The sequence below is a fragment of the Drosophila serrata genome, unplaced genomic scaffold (genome assembly GCF_035046125.1).
Source record: "Drosophila serrata isolate PLE 108 unplaced genomic scaffold, ASM3504612v1 contig_382, whole genome shotgun sequence".
NCBI classification, from domain to species: Eukaryota; Metazoa; Arthropoda; class Insecta; order Diptera; family Drosophilidae; genus Drosophila; species Drosophila serrata.
The window spans coordinates 1933186-1951281 of NW_028257280.1; the positions used below are offsets into that span (position 1 = coordinate 1933186).

General features: G+C 41.5%; 3 protein-coding genes across 3 annotated transcripts; 2 read left to right on the forward strand and 1 right to left on the reverse strand.

Annotated features, from left to right (window-relative positions):
- Positions 1–207: 207 nt before the first annotated feature.
- Recs1 (protein lifeguard Recs1) lies at positions 208–1226 on the forward strand. Its single transcript, XM_020955984.2, has one exon. The coding sequence runs from the start codon at positions 343–345 to the stop codon at positions 1129–1131; it is 789 nt and encodes a 262-aa protein (XP_020811643.2). The 5' UTR covers positions 208–342; the 3' UTR covers positions 1132–1226.
- A 10365-nt stretch (positions 1227–11591) lies between these two features.
- LOC110186713 (uncharacterized) lies at positions 11592–13064 on the forward strand. Its single transcript, XM_020955985.2, has 2 exons — positions 11592–11896; positions 12525–13064. The coding sequence occupies exons 1-2, from the start codon at positions 11888–11890 to the stop codon at positions 12984–12986; spliced, it is 471 nt and encodes a 156-aa protein (XP_020811644.2). The 5' UTR covers positions 11592–11887; the 3' UTR covers positions 12987–13064.
- Positions 13065–14037: 973 nt separating this feature from the next.
- Positions 14038–18096, reverse strand: Polr2B (RNA polymerase II subunit RpII140). Its single transcript, XM_020956289.2, has 4 exons — positions 17890–18096; positions 15589–17757; positions 14589–15523; positions 14038–14527 (listed from the first exon to the last, which is right to left on the reverse strand). The coding sequence occupies exons 1-4, from the start codon at positions 17909–17911 to the stop codon at positions 14123–14125; spliced, it is 3531 nt and encodes a 1176-aa protein (XP_020811948.1). The 5' UTR covers positions 17912–18096; the 3' UTR covers positions 14038–14122.

Here is an 18096-nt window from a genome sequence, read left to right on the forward strand (position 1 = left end):
AATCCCCTGAACTAAGGTTGTGGTGGTGTGCTTCAGCACCACCTGTTGTTGTAGTTGTAGTTTTCCATCATTGTAATCCATTGGAAGGAAGATCAATTCATAAACTATTGACCCATTCAGTAAGTGCAAGTGGCTAAGGGGAATTATTTACAAGTGAAATAAGTGAAAATAGTTTGTGAAAATTCCTAATGAGATAAATAATTAAAAGAAGAAATTTATATGTGCAAAGTAACCGGTGACTTCTTTGTTAAATCCCAAAACCCTGGCCCAGTGTCAGGTTACTGACTTCTTCGCAGGAATCCAGTGAGATATACCAGTTATTATTTTCCTTAGAAGATCACGATGCAGGCTGTCGGAGGAGATCCCGTGCCATGTGCCAACTGCATTCCCTTACGACAGTATCCTACATATGGCTCCGACATACAGCCCGCCGATGAGGAGGGGCAAAGACCGAAGAGCCTTGGCTTTAGCAACGACAGCATTCGCAGGGGATTTGTGCGAAAGGTGTACCTGATCCTGCTGGCCCAGTTGATGACCACTTTGGGCCTCTTGGCGCTGCTGACCTGCGACGATGATGTCAAGTTGTACGTGCAGGAGAGTAAGGTGCTATTCTTGCTCGCCTGGGTGGGGATGCTGGTCACCCTGGGCATCCTGACCTGCAACGAGGGCGCCCGTCGGCGGACGCCCACGAATTTTATCTTTCTGATGATGTTCTCCATCGCCCAGTCCTTCCTGGTCAGCGTTGTGGCATGCCGCTATGCGCCGAAGGAAATCTTCATGTCTGTGGTGATCACGGCAGTGGTCTGCCTGGGACTCACCGTCTTTGCCCTGCAGACACGCTTTGATTTCACCATGATGGGCGGGATGCTGGTGTCCTTCCTGCTGGTCCTGCTAGTTTTTGGATTCGTGACGATGTTCGTGACTAGCTCCGTATTAAGCAAGGTGTTCGTCTGCCTGGGCGCCCTCCTCTTCTCCTTTTATTTGGTTTTCGACACTCAGATGATGATGGGCGGCAAGCATCGCTATTCGATCAGTCCCGAGGAGTACATCTTCGCCGCCCTCAATCTCTACATGGATATGGTCAACATCTTCCTGGACATACTGCAGATGATAGGGGGATCCGACGGTTGAGGCGGCGTCCTTTCTGTCATTACTCATTCGTTATTCGATTATTCCACCCACTGACTTAGGGTCGAAAATTAATAAATCAAATTGTGCAGCATCAATTGAGCCGATTATTTATGTTTCAGTTCATAAATTACGAACATTACAGGCACAACAGGTGCGACAAGGCCCAACTTCCCCCCGCCGCCGCCAACTCAAATTGTCAATTAAGTTATTAGTTCGGGGCAATAAAACTGTCAGGACCGTAACAATATTAACATAAAGCTTACACAAATTAGATGCTGCTGCCGCCTGGCAAACTTTCGCAATAAATGTATCTGCAAATGTTCATGAGTGGAAACGGGAAATGCGTTGTGGGAAATCGGAAATGGGAGTGTGACAGACTCTGAGGTCCAGTCCCAAAAGTCAGTCGCTATATATGTATGCTCAGGAACAGAGAGAGAAAATTTACTACAGAAGGTTAATAAATAGATTTTATGATATATTTATAATTTATGAATATTTAGATTGTACCCTTTATTACTATTTAATTTTGAATAAAGCGCAAAGAAGATCCCATTATTATTTCTTCCTTCTGAGTCAGTTGCTTTGTTGCTAAATAAATTTAGAAACTTAATATTGGGAAATTAAAACTCTTAGAGAATTTAATTTTTATTGGTGTATCCACACACTACGGCCGAAACAAATCAAGTGAACTTGGTGGCAGCAGCTGCCAAGGGTATACATTTAATTAACAATTGACAGTCGCTTGACAGTTGGCTAAGCACACAAAAACCGGCAGAAACAGTTGTAAAGGCAACAGCAGCCCCAGTTCGTTCCTTTGGTACCTCAACCAGCTTACCCAGAGAAATCACACATACAGATGCTGGAACGGATAAGGATAGTGCTGTCCTGGGTGGTTCCCTTAAGCAAAAGCTGATTCATTTGAACTGTGGTGTCAATTGGCCAATAAAATAAATATGTTCTAAATAAACCCAGTTGGATGAGATATAAGTGAACTGAATATGTATGTAGAACAGAAAAGAACTAATTAAAAATGGAAGCTATGGAAATCAAATACCTAATTTAGTATTAAGAACATTTACTAGTTTAAATTCTAAGAAGTCACTTGACAACTAACTCGACCAACTAGCTCGCCGAAAACTGCCAACTCTAGAAAGGTCAAAAGTCGACTCAGAGAAATGACCCCTAAAGTTTGCGGTTGGCCATCAATAAAAGTTGGCAGCCACATCCTCGTTCAAGTTTCGTCCGAGACCAAGACCATATCAAGGGGTCCTTTCGCAGAGCCCTTCACAGGTCCTATCTTATCTGCTCAGACGACCGTGACCATGATCCTTGGCCGGAAAAAAAGTTTTCTTTGGCAGCGCTTTGCATCTGTTTCTGTTTCTTGTTTTATTTTTGGTTTCATTTGTGTTTGGCCGCGCGGACAGTTTTTGTTTCCTGTCAATGCTTTTGTCACTTTTCACAGGACACACCACACACACACGGACACACACACCCTGAGTTACTGAGGGCGCCCGCATTTTTGTTGCCACGTTTGTGGCTTACAAAACAGACACATACATTTCCAGCTCGCCAGCATCCTGGCGTACTAACTGTGATTCATGTAAAACATGTGTGCCACACTAGCAAATACACTCGCTCATGTATAATGCGAAAATGTGGAGTCACGAAGATGTACCCCCCCGTACCACCCCCCATTTGAAACTGGCATAAAAAGGCAACACACTCGCAGAAAATTTAACGCTTATGATGAACATACACAGAGTTTTTATTTTCACTTGTGTTTAGGTTGTGATACTCTGGAAAAGGAATAGAAAATTGGTGTTCCCACTTCAAGTCCTTAAACCTTAAATGGAAAATTTAATTATAGCATTTATATTAGCCCCAAAAAAATGTTACGTATACGCACAGGTTTAAGTTGTACTTTATCATAACTAAGCCAAAAAGCATTAATTTCAATTCGGAAATCACTCTTATGTTAGTTTTTAGGTTTAGGTTTAGGTTAACAAATCTCCATACTCAATTTTAAATTAAAAAAAATTGGGATTTTTATCAATTTTTTCACAATTTTAACGATGAAACCCCTTATAAAAATTTGAAAAAAATTTAAAAAATTTGTTTCTTTCCGGAGATGCCCAGATCGATTCGTCATTTCATTCTGATCAAGAATATATATGATTTATTGGGTCAGAAATGATTCCTTGATAGCGTTTGACTGAAATTTTAATAACCTTTAAGAATATAAAAATGTAGAGCAGAGTTGGGCATAGATTGTCAGTCTGACAAATAAAACTCAAGAGCAAAGTGTGGATTTAAAATCAAGATTTAGATATCAAATATTTATATTTATATTTATTTAAGTTATGTATAAAGTACAACCAATATTAAGTATAACGTTTTATTTTACAATATTCTAAACCCCAACTTGTGTTAACTTATTCTGAAAATATTGTTTATATATAGGTTAACATATTTTTCTACAGGGTATCAATCTAGGTTCTAATCTCTGTAGAATTCCGACTTATATTACATAAATATATTTTTTTACATCTTTCGGGGCATACGCTTTTCGCCAAAGACAGAGTGGGAAAATGGAGAAACTATTATGAATATTACATATTTAGGACATGTTGCAAGTGAGTTAATGAGTTTTTTGTTCCCTTTTTGTTGTCGGGGGGCCAGCGCAATGTAATTAGTCGTTCATAGAAGGAGGACGCGAACCCCCCGTCCCGCCAGTTTGTTGCCATTAATCACATAACTTGCCACGGACAGACAGGCGGTCAGTTGGAGGGAGTGACAGAAGGACAGACGAACCGGCAGGAATAATGGCAACGTTTTGGCTTGACGCAGATTAACTTGGAAAGGATTAACACGAGCGGCGCTCTGCACTGGCATTTCTATGAATGAATTTAGGTAGAATAAAGGCAGAAAAGGCAGATTAAATGATTCACATAAAAGAGCAATTCAAGCGGACTGTTTGTGCAGATTTCAATTGAATTTTCAACAGTGACAAAAAGATTTGTAAGCAGCCTGTGTTTAAATTAAATTCAGAAAGGATTTTGTCAGAAATGGAAATAAACATAAATGAAAATAAATTGAAAAATGTATTAGGTTTCTTACTCAAATTAAACGTGCAGAATATTCATTTATAAATGATCGACAAATGTAAAACTGTAAGTTCTGTCTCTAAATATTAAAACAACATTAGGAGCCAGTTAATAATTAAAATTTGAATCGTTGGCGTTGCATAAAGATATCACTAAATAAAGTGCCAGCTATGCACAAGCCAATTAACCAATTTCCAATCCATTCGCAAACGAACCCAAGTGCAATAAGGCATCACTCATCCGTGGAATGTGCAGCTATAAAATGCTCAAAAACCGAATTAAGGGGAAAAGGATAGAGAGAGAGTAGACTTTTGAAAAGTGAAATAATCCTGGCGTAAGAGCTGAAATTCAGTTTTCTCCGAGAGAATTTCCTTTTACGGACCGCCGGCTGTCGATGTCCGAAATCAAATCAAATTCAAACAGGGACTCAATCAAACATTTCCCATCCGCATTCCGGTTGAGCAGGCTTGCTCCTCCTCAAGCATTGCTTTCTGGGATCTGGACCGAAAATTCCGATGGCATTTTCCATTCGCAAAATCACCAAATTTTCTTTTTTGTACGGTCTCTTAGCAAGTTCGATGCTGTGTGCAGTTTATTTTGCAATCAAATTGTTTTTATCACATCCGCACAACTAAACTGTAAACATTTGCAAGCAACACTTTTGCCAGTTTTCCGGTTCCTGAAAAAAGCAAGCCACCCACTAAATCTGGAAAATAAGAAAATCTAGAGAAGTGCCAAATGAAACAGGGGCGGACTCGAATTTAAAATTGCAAATAAACTATCGATTAGCTTAGTTTATCCCTTCTCCTAGGAAATACTACAAAATAGTTAATCAATATTTATGTAAATATCTACAGCTCAATTATAAATCCAATATCTCAAAGCAGACTGCCCTTAAGTCCTTAAAAATCCTTCACTGAACCCGGCCAAAGCATGCCGGCATGCATACAAAAAATAGCAAATATACCGACCCAAAACAAAAAATAAAATGGAAAAAAGAGTGAAAACTGCAACGGAAAATTAGAAAAAAGTCCGTATGCAAAGAGAGGAGTAGCTCCAGCTGGTTTTGTGGATTTTGCGGCGCGGGGAAGCTGCAAATTGTTTCGGTGAAAAGGCAGAAAGAAATTCGCAATCGAAGTTGAGAGATTTTTTCGCAATGTTTGCAGCTGCTGCCGGCATTTGGGCCACATTTAACTTGAGTTTAGACAGGGGGGTGTGATGCCAGAAAATTGGAAATCAAACTGATGGCGAAAATCAATTACTTGCAGTTACGACTGTCCTGCACGTATAGTAGTTGCAGGATATTCGGCTAATTGTTGTTTGCAAAAAGTTCTTAGGACGTCAGGGAGGGGAGTGCGAGCAACTCATGAAAATTTCAATCGCTTTTCATTTTGCGGTAAGCTGCTTAAATGCTCCTTTGATCCAAGGTCTGGAAAGGACTTCAGGACTTTAGTACTGTCAGACTCCTGACCCCAACTCCCGTCGACTTTAGGCAATTTCTGACGTGATGAGCATGGAAAGCGTATTCAAATCCAGTGACAAACCGGACCAGGATCTCCAGGGTAGTCGTGCACAAAGAACCGGACTGGCAGCCAAACCCCAACCCAGCTCCATACCCTTGTAAAGCCTCTGGAGCATGGACAATTTAACAAACCTATTTATTTATGAAAGCCAAAATGCATTTCGATTGTCGGACAATGACAAGATGTGACCGAAATTCAATTGAGTTCCCCTAAAAGCTAAGCCAATCCTGGACCAGTCACGTGTCACCGGCTCCGACTCCGACTCCGACCCAGACCAGGACCTGGACCTGAATCAACAACGACAATAAACTAAAATGGAACAAATTACAAATCTAACTGAGGGGAGAAGAAGAACTTTCCCTACGAGAGTTACCATCTTTTTTATTATCCGGATAATGGCTTAGTTAATAAATACTTAGTTGGGTAAATACCTAGTTGGGTTTTGTAAATATTTGGTAACTACATAAATATATTTTTTTTATGGTAATTAGATAATATAAAAGATATGTTGAATCATTCCAAGTAGCTTTGGGATTTTATTAATGTTTACAGCTTTTTTATTAGTTTTTAGTATAAATATTTCTTAAATATTCAATTTTATTAATTTAATAACACAAAAGTGTCTTTGGCTTGTACAATAATATGTTCAAGAAATAAGCAAATAATAACACAAAAGAACAGGTGGGAAATATAGTAAAAACATTGAATAAATACATAAGCTTGTCTAATTCCCTCTTTGCAAAAAGTTATAAAAATATACCCAAAAATAAAGAATACAAACAGAAAAATAACAAAAAATTCTCAAAGCTTACCAGTTTGTATGTATATTTAATCATTTCCAAAATTCCATTTTCAAGTCTCTATAAGCTTTCCCTTTAATTTCCGAACTCCGCCTTGGGTGTAGTAATTTTTCAATTAATTTTGAGCCAGGCCCCCAAATGCAGTTGTGATTTTTAGCTTTGATTCCCGAACTGTGTCAGCCACGCCCCGCAGCGGCTTCCACGCCCTCGGGCTGCAAAAATATGACTGCAACGAGGGGAAAGCCAAAATGAAGGCAAAGGAAAAGGAAAAGCGGTGCCAGGCAGGTTAATAACCGACATGCCACGAAAAATTAATGGCAAACCATTTAGCCAGGTTCTTTCTCCTTATTTTTTGCACGGCCACGCGACCGCCAAAGGGGAAGCCCCCGAAAGAAGGCTTGTGTTGCAAAATTACTATATGCAGCAGACATGAGACAGAAGTGAGGGGAATGAGGAACTTTGACTTAATTTGCGGCCGAGGAAACAGGTGGAAAAGTATCCACGTGCAGGAGGAGGAAGCGACTGGCAATTTAATTAACGGAGCCAGTTAAACATTCAAACACTGCCACTAAGCCCCCAACTACCCAACTCCCTTCAAGTTTCGCCTGTTTCCAACTGTCTCTGTAATTTTTTGCCCATCCCCCGCCAAAGGTCCTTGGCCCCGGGACCAGCACAGAATACGACCCACGAGGAGGACCTCTGGCACGAGGACAGGACCGAGGGAGGAATAAAAGTGCTCCGCTCAAGTGGTGCACGCAAAATAACTTAATAGCCGCAAAGTGGCTGGCAAAAACTATTTAAGTTTATGCGATAACAACAATAAAAGAGCTCAGTCTCCCCAGCCCACTTCACAGCCCCTCCTAGAGTTGTCTGTTCAGCTGTTTTTTTATATATTTTTAAACTTAAGAAATATGGATAGTTCAGCTTTGGGTGAAAGGGTTTTCAGAAGTTTGGTTTTATTTCCTCTGGATTTGTTTAAACAAACATGGATAAATGAAAACAGAAATTTAATAAAAGAATAACTAATAATAATTCAATAAAAGAAGCATGCAGCACACAGTAAAGGGGTCATTTCCGACCCTATAAATCATACATATTCTTGATCAGCACTAAAAACCGAGTCGATCTAGATATTTTTAATTACTAAAAACTAACATAGAAAAGGTTTCGGAATTGAAATTAATTTCTTATTGGCTTAGTTATGATCGATTTTCACTATAAGAATATACAAATTTCGGGTTCCCGAAATTAACTTTCTTTCTTATTTCAATTTAATATATGTATATAATTTTATTTTCGCCCCATCCAAATCCTTCAAAATTTATTAGCTGTCACTAGTAGCTCCCTTTTGTGAAAATCCTTGCCAGCACTAATCCTGCTTTCGCTCCCTTGTTTCCCGGGTGAATGTGCTGCATACTTGGAGGCGCGGGCAACAGCATTCTCCTGGCGCGTGTGTGCGTGAGTGAGTGCGTGCCAGAGAGTGTCGGAGTGTGTGTGTGTGTGCAGTTATGTAATTATGGTAATTAAAAACGCGCAGCAAACGCCGTTTGTCTTGTCATCGTATTTCATAGTTAAGCACCTTTTGGGCCTTTTCGTATTTGCACACAGAAAGCCACAAAGAGAAGCTCGTTTACATGAATAATAATATTAATACTAGCGCAGACATCCTTGTTTCCTCGAGACAAAATTATGATTATTTTGTTATAAATTGTGCGGTATATACATATGTACATATATATATATAAATGTGTATTCCCTCTCGCCCACAAATGTTATCAATTAACAATGCTAATGAGCCCCGGGAAATTGTGCGAAAAAGCTCAAAGAAGGTGTTGAAAGGGAAATATCCGCTTAAATCCGGCCATTCGGGATTACGATTGTGTTCACTCTTTAACGAGAATCAAAATTATTCACAAAGAAAAAGCACATACACGCACTGGGCTGTGGATTATTTATTTATTTCTCGGTGAATATATTAAATGTTCGAGTGGTTTTAAATAAGTAACAATGGGTAAATCTGAAGCGTTCAATATGCTGCACATAATTTATTGGGGTATTTTGGGTACCATAATACAGATTAACCACACCATATAAACTCATGAAAGAATTAATAATAAAAATTAACTGAATGCTTTAAAGGTACCTGGATACATTTAAAATTTAAATTTGCTGCTCATAATAACTTAATTTGCTGTGATTAAGCGAGTTTTTTTTATAACCGCACAGTAAAATCATAAAATAATTATGAATAAATTCCGTTAAACCCAAAAAAAAAAACTTTAAAAAAGGCTAATAGCGAATATTAATCAATAAATTAAATGCAAATTTTATATAAACATATTTCGTATTAATATTAATTTTTCATCTCCACTCCAATTTGTTTTGTGACTCTAGTTTTTGACATTTTGTTTTCATCAAAACATTGGTGATATAATATACAAAATGCCACTGCTAACAACAATAACTTGCATAATAAATTGGCAAAAGTAAAAAAGAAAATAACAAAAAGCGGAGGAGCTGCAAAAACATTAAATAATTCCATAAGCTTGCCAGCTTCCTCCTTTTAACAGTATATTTTTATGGATTATATAAAACACAATGAACAAGAAAGGAAGCTTACTGTGTAGTACCCGAAGTTCGTATGCCCTTGCAGCTTCATATTGGCTTCATATCCGAATCCTAAATCGAGCTTATATTAACCAAATACATTAATTTCAATTCGGAAAGCTTTCCTGTGCTAGTTTTTATAGGGTTAACAATTGGATATTTTAATATATTTATCTTTATTTTGAAAATATATTCTACAAATCAAATTTAATAATGGCATAACTAAGCCAAAAAAGCATACATTTTAATTTAGAAACCACTCTTGTGTTAGTTTTTTGTAGTTTAATAAATCTGCACACTCAACTTTAAATTTTAAAATATTCAACTTTTTATCGATTTTTGACAATTTTAACGATGTAACTAACCCCGTATAAAATTGAGATTTTTCCGAAACTTTTTTTTTACCGGATATGGCTAGATCGACTCAGCTTTTGATGCTGATCAATAACATATAAGATTTATAAGGTCGGAAATGACTTCTTTACTGAGTATGCAAACTTCTAAGTAAAAGTCTAATAGCCTGTAAGGGTATAAAATTAACCAAATTAATGGTAAATCATAAACAAATAAATAGCCCATCGCTGACAATGAATAATCAATAAACGAAATCCTATTAAATATATTTAATTTATACAATAGTATTTGCAATTTAAAATAAACAATCAATGAGCTTTGCACTCCTCTCTATTATTTTCTTGCCAATCAAATTTGCTCTTATTGTTTGTAGTTGTGGATTAACCTTTGGCCCTAACCGAAAGCCGATATACCATACATGATACCTGCGTGTTACTCCCCCCATGAATCGTTATGGCTTTCGGCCAGACGCATAAACCACAATTTGTGGCTAATGCTGGCGCCACAAAACATCGATGCCGACACCTCTCTTGAATCGAAAAAGCTTTCCCTTTTTTTAGAGAGGTTTGTTTGCACAAACAGTAGCATCGGATAGATGGACTCCCCCAACTTAAGTATTCACCTTTCACACGATGGACAGGCCAGGTGAGCATGCGAATGTGCTCATTAGAGCCCGGGCGCTTCTTTTGGGCGAAAAGAATCTGGCCGAAAGCGAAAACAAGGTCGAAACGAAAGCCGAATATCGACTATGCAAAGGAGGAGGAGGGGACACACAATCAAGGGGTAGCTCGAGATGCAATTAATCAGTCACGACAAATCAATCGAGTTTCCAGAGCGAAATCGCGGCGACAACTGTTTTGATTATGCCATGGCTGAGAGAGGGCTGCTTGGCCCAAACAATACTCAAACTTGTAATTATTCGTGCTTCACTTGGTTTTGTGTTTGTTTGTTTACCGTTTTGGGCCATAATTTCACATTTAAAGCGATTAAATTTCGCTTTTTGGCCTTGTTACCGCTGCTTATTTATTTATTTAACTTTGGTCTCTGCACTCCACGCTGAAATTGATTTTCATCTTCTTCGCTTGGCCACGGTGCGTATGATTGATTTGTCAGCAATCAGCAGAACCCTCCAACAGACAAGTATTTAGCCAGAAATTTCTATTATTATTTGTTAACCTCAACAACTGCAAACAAAAGACAGCAATCCGGCAAAGTGTGCAAAACTCTTTACTGAATCTCAAGGCGGCAGCGCAAATATTTGCTAATTAAGCATTTCTACTTGTCTAAAATTTATTTCAGTCGGTTTTTTATGTGATTTTTTCCATTTACTTGAGGCTATAATAATAAATTTGACATCACACGGTCGGCGCATAAACTTCTTCACCTGTAAGCAGCTGCTGGAAATTAGTTTTGAGCTCATCATAAATATAAACACTGGTGATTGGGCCGAACAGGCTTTCCGTCACTTGGCTGATAACATTGACCCTATCGACACTCCGACCTAGTGATCAATTAATAGCACAAATAATGAATGATCTCCGCCCATAGAGGCAAATCTTGATTCATTAACCCATTAGCATTTGAAGGGCAGTAGCTCGATTTTAAAACTTAATAGGAACTAATAATAAGGAGTTTTGCTATTTTAACTTTTTTGTTTTTATTTCAAACGATTAGAAATGGTTTCCATAACTTGTAAAAACTTTATATTTAAATATAATTTTTTGGGTAAGCAGTAAAGAAAAAAGTTTTACTCACTAAATGTTTTATCAGTTAAATAAGGTAAGGAAAAATCGTCTGTATTCTACTTATATAAATATTAAATGTGCTGACTATACATTATTAAACTTTAATTTCAAACGATAAAATACGGGGAAACAATATTTCTTAAACACTTGAAATTAAAATACCTTTATATATTTATAGCAATTAAATTGTAAATTAACATTTATGCAAGCGAATTAATGGGTTAATTTTAACCACAATTATGTGTCTATGTTTGCCTACCGTTTGCAATTTGTTGACAGCTGCGAAGCTGCGTAGCCTCCGCTGCTGCTGCTGCCTTTTCTTCTTCCAGTCCGGGCCTTCTTTTTTATCTGTTAGTTGGTTTTTTATTGAGCTTCAGTCTGGTAAGACCTGAGCTTCTGCGGTAAATGGAGTTAACTTGGCCTTGTCGCACGCCAGTCTGCTTCTGACATTCGCGCGTCGCGCTCGATCGCCGCCTGAGATCGCCCCATCGCCTGTGATATTACGTTTCTATTACTCGCATTTATTTATTTCTGCCGAAAAAGGGCGAAAAACTTAAACCGATTAGGTTCACATAAATTTATATATATCAGTTCGAACTTGAGCTTGGGAATTAACAAACGCAATGAAAACGGTAATTCAAAGACAAGAGCAAGTCATTAGGAGAAATATATATATAGATAAATACCGATATCGTGTTTTGACTGGAACTAATTCACTTTGGTCACAAACCGCAATTAATTTGCTGAGTTTTGTAGATCAATTAGATATGCAAATCGGTGCGATAAAACGGAGAACCCGAGGCAAAGTTATAAATCATTTTGAAACAATGAAAAAAAGACAAAAAGTTGTGTGTTTTAATACTAATTGAAGTGTCATAATTCTATCATTTATCTCGGCTTTTATTGGCCTCCTAAAATTAATAAATCAAACCAAAGAAAGCTAACGTGCATGAGATAGGGAGATTAATATCCGGCATAAATATTTTATATGTATTTTAGAAAATGGTTTATTTTTTTTTTAATTTGTGATGCTGATTTTCATAATCATTGATCTCCTATTTATTATGAACATTTCAGATTGTATTTTAAATTAATAAATTAATTGTTTCTTTAAAACTCAGTACTCAGATACTAATACAACCCAAATATTTTTAAATGAACACGCTTAGACTTAAAGTACTTAATTATGTATTTTGCAGACAAGGATAATTTCCAAAATATCCAATATTAATTTAATTTTTATCATATCTCGTTGACCAGATAAATCACACACTTAGTCCACTCCTGCTCCTGCTAGTGCTGTATCTGCCTAGTATATCCTGGGCAGCGCCTGCTCTACACCTTAGGAACTACCCAGAACCAGACTCTGCACTGGAGGAGGCCTATCCCACATCGCCTAGCCAAGTGCTGCCCATACAGCCCGTGCTCATTTATCCCCAGCCCCGGGAGAATCTTTACCAGGCCAGGAATATGGCAGGGCGAAACAACGACCAGGACATTATCTTCGTGAAGTTGCTGCAGGACAAATCCAGTGCCTATCGGCCCAAGCAGCAGCGCCTCGTCCTCGACGAGACAAAGTCCTCCCGCCGAAAGGAGCATGGCCTCAAGGATATATTTTATGTGAAGGCCCTGACCAATGGAAGATTCAGCCATGAGCGCCTAAAGGTGTACCGGGTCCCCGAGTTCTACGCTATCAGTGTGTTTAGCAACGGGGAGAAGTGATCATCTGGATGACGAAGGAACAGGAGTAATATAAGTTATTTTTAAAACGCTATAAATAAATACTCACCTCAGGAGCGAGCCGCCGGTTTTTTATATCTTATCGGCGCCACTTTGCGTTCGCGGATTTACACGCAATTTCAATTACTCATAAGCACAGGCTCAGAGTGTCTGGGCCTCCAGGTCGAGATCAGGTTCAAGCTGGGGCCGGCTGCCTGGCTGACTGATGGATGTCAGCATCGCCTTGGCCATCAAGCATCAGCCAGAACATTGGTATCAACACCGCCAGCAACTGCTTTTCCCGCCACGTCAAGTGGCAATTAATAACTGTCAGTTCCGTCGATTGGCGGTGGCTCTGCTGTGGCTCCATCGACATTGCCATCGCCAGCTCCACCACCCTCCAAGCCCCACACTTCCGACAACAAAGAACTAATCCCTTTTGTCACTGGGCGTCACCGCGGGGCCGAGGCATTACGTCAAAATCAAAGAAAGCAACAAAGGCCAAACAAAAAAAAAAAAAAAAAATGAAAATGGAAAGGCTTTCATTCGGAAGTCGAATTTGGAATACACTTTATGATGGTGAAATTGGTAAGGGTAATAGTAATATTAATATTAAAAGAAATAATAATGAAGTGTTTAAAACAGTGCTTTAAGATTTTCACACCCATTTTTTTGATATTTATTTAATCGGGCTTTTCCTCTAGAATGTTTTCATCCGTAATCTGAATTTACAACTCTTGAAAACACGCTTCAATAGTTTAATATTATAATCACTCAACCGACATTCCACTGGTCACCCCAGCAGCCAACTCACTCACCCAATCCATGTACCCGCGCCCAAAAAAATAAGCATGCGGGCTGTGAACAAAATAAGCTATTTCCAAATAACCAAATAAATCACATTCCACTTTGGTGTCCGAAAGGGAGCTCTTGAACCCGTGCAGACTTTCGCCCCAAAGAGCTCGCGGCACGTTCGCGTCTTTAAAATGCACAGAGGGCATTCGCTCCAGTTAGGCAGCCTCAAATAATAGAAAACAGCAGACAAAGGGCCCAATTGAGTTGTCACAATATTATGGTAATTTATTAATTAACTGCTAACTTTCGGCTTAAAACGAATTAGTGGTCCAAACATTCAATGATTAATTAACCATTAGACGAGGCGCAATATTCATGGACATGAGCTCCTGGAAGAGCAGCTTGGCCGCGTAGGGGAGTCGTACCTGGGAGATCTGCGTCTTGTTCTTGCAGCCCTTGCACTCGAACGTGTTGTTGCGCAGATTGGCAATGGCGATCAGGCCACAGAAATTGCAGATGTGAACCCGATACGGATCCGAGACCTCGAACAGACGCTCCCTCAGGAACTGTGCGGCACCGTGGGAAATCTGGCAATCACGCTCCATCTCACCGAAACGAAGGCCACCGTCACGGGCACGACCCTCCATGGGCTGACGCACGAGAATTTGGACGGGACCTCGAGCCCGAGAGTGAATCTTGTCGTCCACCATATGCTTGAGGCGCTGATAATAGGTGGGTCCCAAAAATACCTTGAAAAGAGTGGAGAAGTAAAAAATCGGAATATTTCACCCACTTCTCGCTTAAACCTACCTGGGCATTGATCTTTCGCCCCGTGTGTCCATTGTACATGACCTCGTTGCCACGAAGATGATAGCCGTACTCCTGCAAGAACGTGGAGATCTTCTGCACGTTGACGGCATCGTTGAAAGGTGTGGCATCGCCAATCTCGCCCTTGTTGGAGCCAAGTTTTCCCTGAAGGCACTCGATCAAGTGACCGATTGTCATACGCGAGGGGATGGCATGAGGGTTGATGATAATATCTGGCGCCAGACCCTCACAAGTGAAGGCCATATCCTCCTGCCTGTACTGGATACCGCAAGTTCCCTTCTGCCCGTGACGGGAGGCGAATTTGTCACCAATTTGTGGGATGCGCACCGAGCGCACTCGAATCTTGCAGAACTTGTAACCCTCGCTGTTCAGGGTCAGCATCACCTGGTCCACGATGCCAGTCTCAGAGTTTCGCAGGAAGGTTGAGGCGTCTCGCTTCGCAAAACGCTTTGTGTTACTGTCCAGCTCATCGTCATTTTCAGGCAGAGTTATAGTCTTTCCGATGACCACATCATCGCCGGAGACACGAATACCCGGGGCAATAATACCATCATCGTCGAGCTTATCGTAATGGGCATTCCTCATACCTTGACAGGTTCCCCGATGCGGTTTTTCAAAGTTTTCCTCCTGGTCACCCACGCGTTTGTTCTCTGAATCCTTGTACGAACGGTAGAATACCGAGCGGAAGAATCCTCGCTCCACCGCAGAAGCGTTCAAGATGACAGAATCCTCCTGGTTGTAGCCTGTGTAGCAGAGAATGGCTACAATCGAATTGATGCCAGCTGGGAGCTCTCGGAAGCGCAGGTACTCCATGGAACGGGTGGTGACCAAAGGCTTCATGGGATAGTATAGAACGTGGGCAAGTGTGTCCATGCGCACGTGGAAATTTGTAATGTACACGCCCATAGCTTGTTTACCTTTGAAGAAGAGAATTCGGGGAATGAGCGGTATGTAAATATATTATTGAGGACAGCAAATTTACCCATAGCGCTTTGATAGGTGTTACGCGGACTCTGGTTGTGATCGGGGAAGGGTATAATAGAAGCACAAACGCCAAGGATCATGGCCGGATGGATCTCGCAGTGGGTGTAGGTCGTACAGTAGGCATAGTCCTTGTCCTGCTTTAGATCGTACGGCGACATGGCTATCATGACCGTTTCCTCCTCGAGGGTGTCGATATACTCCACCACGCCGGAAGCCACCAGCACCTGCCAACTGTAGTTGTTGTAGTCGCGCTCCTTCAGCATCTCCACATGGGTCTTCTTTAGCAGCAGCGATCCGTTCTCCACGATAAGCAATGGCCGGCAAATGCGACCCGCATCAGTATAGATGCGTATCTCGCGATCCCGAATATCACGGATCATGGAAACCTCGGACACAATGATGTCCATCTGACGACGCAACTTTCGCAGCGTGGCCATCAATTGCTCGGGATCACGATGAATACCTACCCAGCAGCCGTTGACAAAGATTTTGGTGGCGTCGGCGATGGCCGAGGGTGCAATCTCCTCTAGATTCTCCATGGACCACTCCTCCAAGAACTCAAGAATAGGCGAGGGCTGCGACCCCACCGATATATAGGCCATAAGTGCCAAATTCTTTACCAGGCCGACAGCAGCGCCCTCGGGCGTCTCGGCGGGACACAACATGCCCCAGAGGGTGTTGTGCAGCTGACGGGGCTTGGCCAGCTTGCCGTCTCGGCCAATGGGCGAGTTGACGCGACGCAAATGGGAGAGAGTGGAGGCAAAGGTCAGACGATTCAACACCTGAGAGACACCGGCTCTCGCCTGATGGGCCTTCTTCTGATCACCCCAGTTGCCTGTGGCCAGGGAGTACCTCAGACCGTCTGTTATGATGTTTGTCTTGATGGCCAACTCCAGATTAAAGTCCTTGCCCCGATCGATGAATTTTTGTGTGTACATGCGCACCTCCTTCATCAGGTTTTTAAATAAGCCGCGGAAGAGGAATGCTAGCAGCGGTCCGGCGAGATCAAGTCGCTTGTTACCATAGTGATCACGGTCATCGAGCTCCCTCCGGCCCAGAGAGGCCAGCAACAGGCGATGCACCATATAGCCGAGGAAGTACGCCTTCTTGGTCTCGCAGAAATCCGATACGCCGACATGGGGCAGCATTTCCTTCTGCAGAATTTCCTTGGCGTACTTGATACGCTTGTCTTTTGTGACTCCGGGACGAGCACCACGCGCTCCTATAAAATTCAGGGCAACATTCTGCTCCTGCACAACGAATGCCTCATCTAGAGATGGCTTCACCATCTCCATCATCTCCGGATCGTCGAAGTCGTAGATGATGTGCTCTAGAATATCGCGATCAGCCACAAAGCCCAAGGCGCGGAACACAATCATGATTGGGATCTCCTGTTTGATATACGGCAGAATAGCAATGATCCTTTGGCCAATGGCCGACTTCTTAATATTCTGCGATCCTCTGGCCATCATGTTCACCCATAGCGTGGAGGTGGGACGCGAACTGTGCTCCAGACACGACCGGATCTCCGTCTTGAAGGCATACTTGCCGTCCTTCATACTGAACACATACACCGTATTGGTGGCCATCTTTTCCTGGGCGATAAGCACTTTTTCCGAACCGTTGATGATGAAGTAGCCGCCGGGGTCCAGCGGGCACTCGTTCAACTCCGTCAAATCACGATCAGTGAGCTGGGACAGCAGGCAATAGGTGGAACGCAGCATGATGGGTATCTTGCCGATGAAAGTCTTCTGGTGCTGCGTCTCTACAGGATCCATACCCTCCACATTCTTTGTCTTGGTTATGTCCACGTAGAGTGGCGCAGAATAGGTGAGATTGCGCAGACGCGCCTCATTCGGCATCATGGGACTGGGCGAGCCGTCCTTCTCCCAGTGGGTCGGTTTCGAGAGGTAGATCTGCTCGAATTTCAGGGAGAAGCGCGGCGGCGTCTCCACCTCGCCGGAGGTATGCTGCGCCTCGGCCTGCAACTCGATGGCCGGTGAGTCCTCCACAATGCGCTGCACCGACATCTGGATGAACTCGTCGAAACTGTCCAGTTGCTGGCGCACCAAACCCTTCTCGTCGAAGTAAGCATTGATCACGATCCAGCAGGCTTCCTGCCACAGCTCGTGGGAGATCTCCTCCGCATTCTCCTCCTCGTACATCTCTGCAAAGATTAAATTCGTTAAATAAAAGCCTAAAAAAAACTGAAACAACATAGCGCAGCCCTAGCGCTCCCGGCGCCGCCATGTTCCTTTTCCTCTTCACGTTGCCACTTTTTGGTAAATTGATATTTTACCTTCCTCGTTGTCGTACATCATGTTGTTGTGTTTCTAAAGTGCTCCCGGGCACCAAAGGTATTTAATAAAATAAGAATTGTAGCTGTTTAAATCAATAAACTAGTAAATTTCACAACAAACGTTTCGGCACCGCGGCTAGCGGCGTGCGTTGTTGTTGATTTGCGCTAGAGATGGCACTTCGTTAGAGATGTGAAAAATACATAAAA

Excerpts from the sequence above, each read along its gene's own strand:
- Recs1 (XM_020955984.2), top strand. The coding sequence starts at position 343 with ATGCAGGCTGTCGGAGGAGATCCCGTGCCATGTGCCAACTGCATTCCC.
- Polr2B (XM_020956289.2), bottom strand. The coding sequence starts at position 17,911 with ATGATGTACGACAACGAGGAAG. Across the intron at positions 15,524-15,588 it reads CACCTATCAAAGCGCTATGG|GTAAACAAGCTATGGGCGTG; the intron begins GTAAATTTGCTG and ends TCTTCTTCAAAG. Across the intron at positions 14,528-14,588 it reads GGCGAAAGATCAATGCCCAG|GTATTTTTGGGACCCACCTA; the intron begins GTAGGTTTAAGC and ends ACTCTTTTCAAG.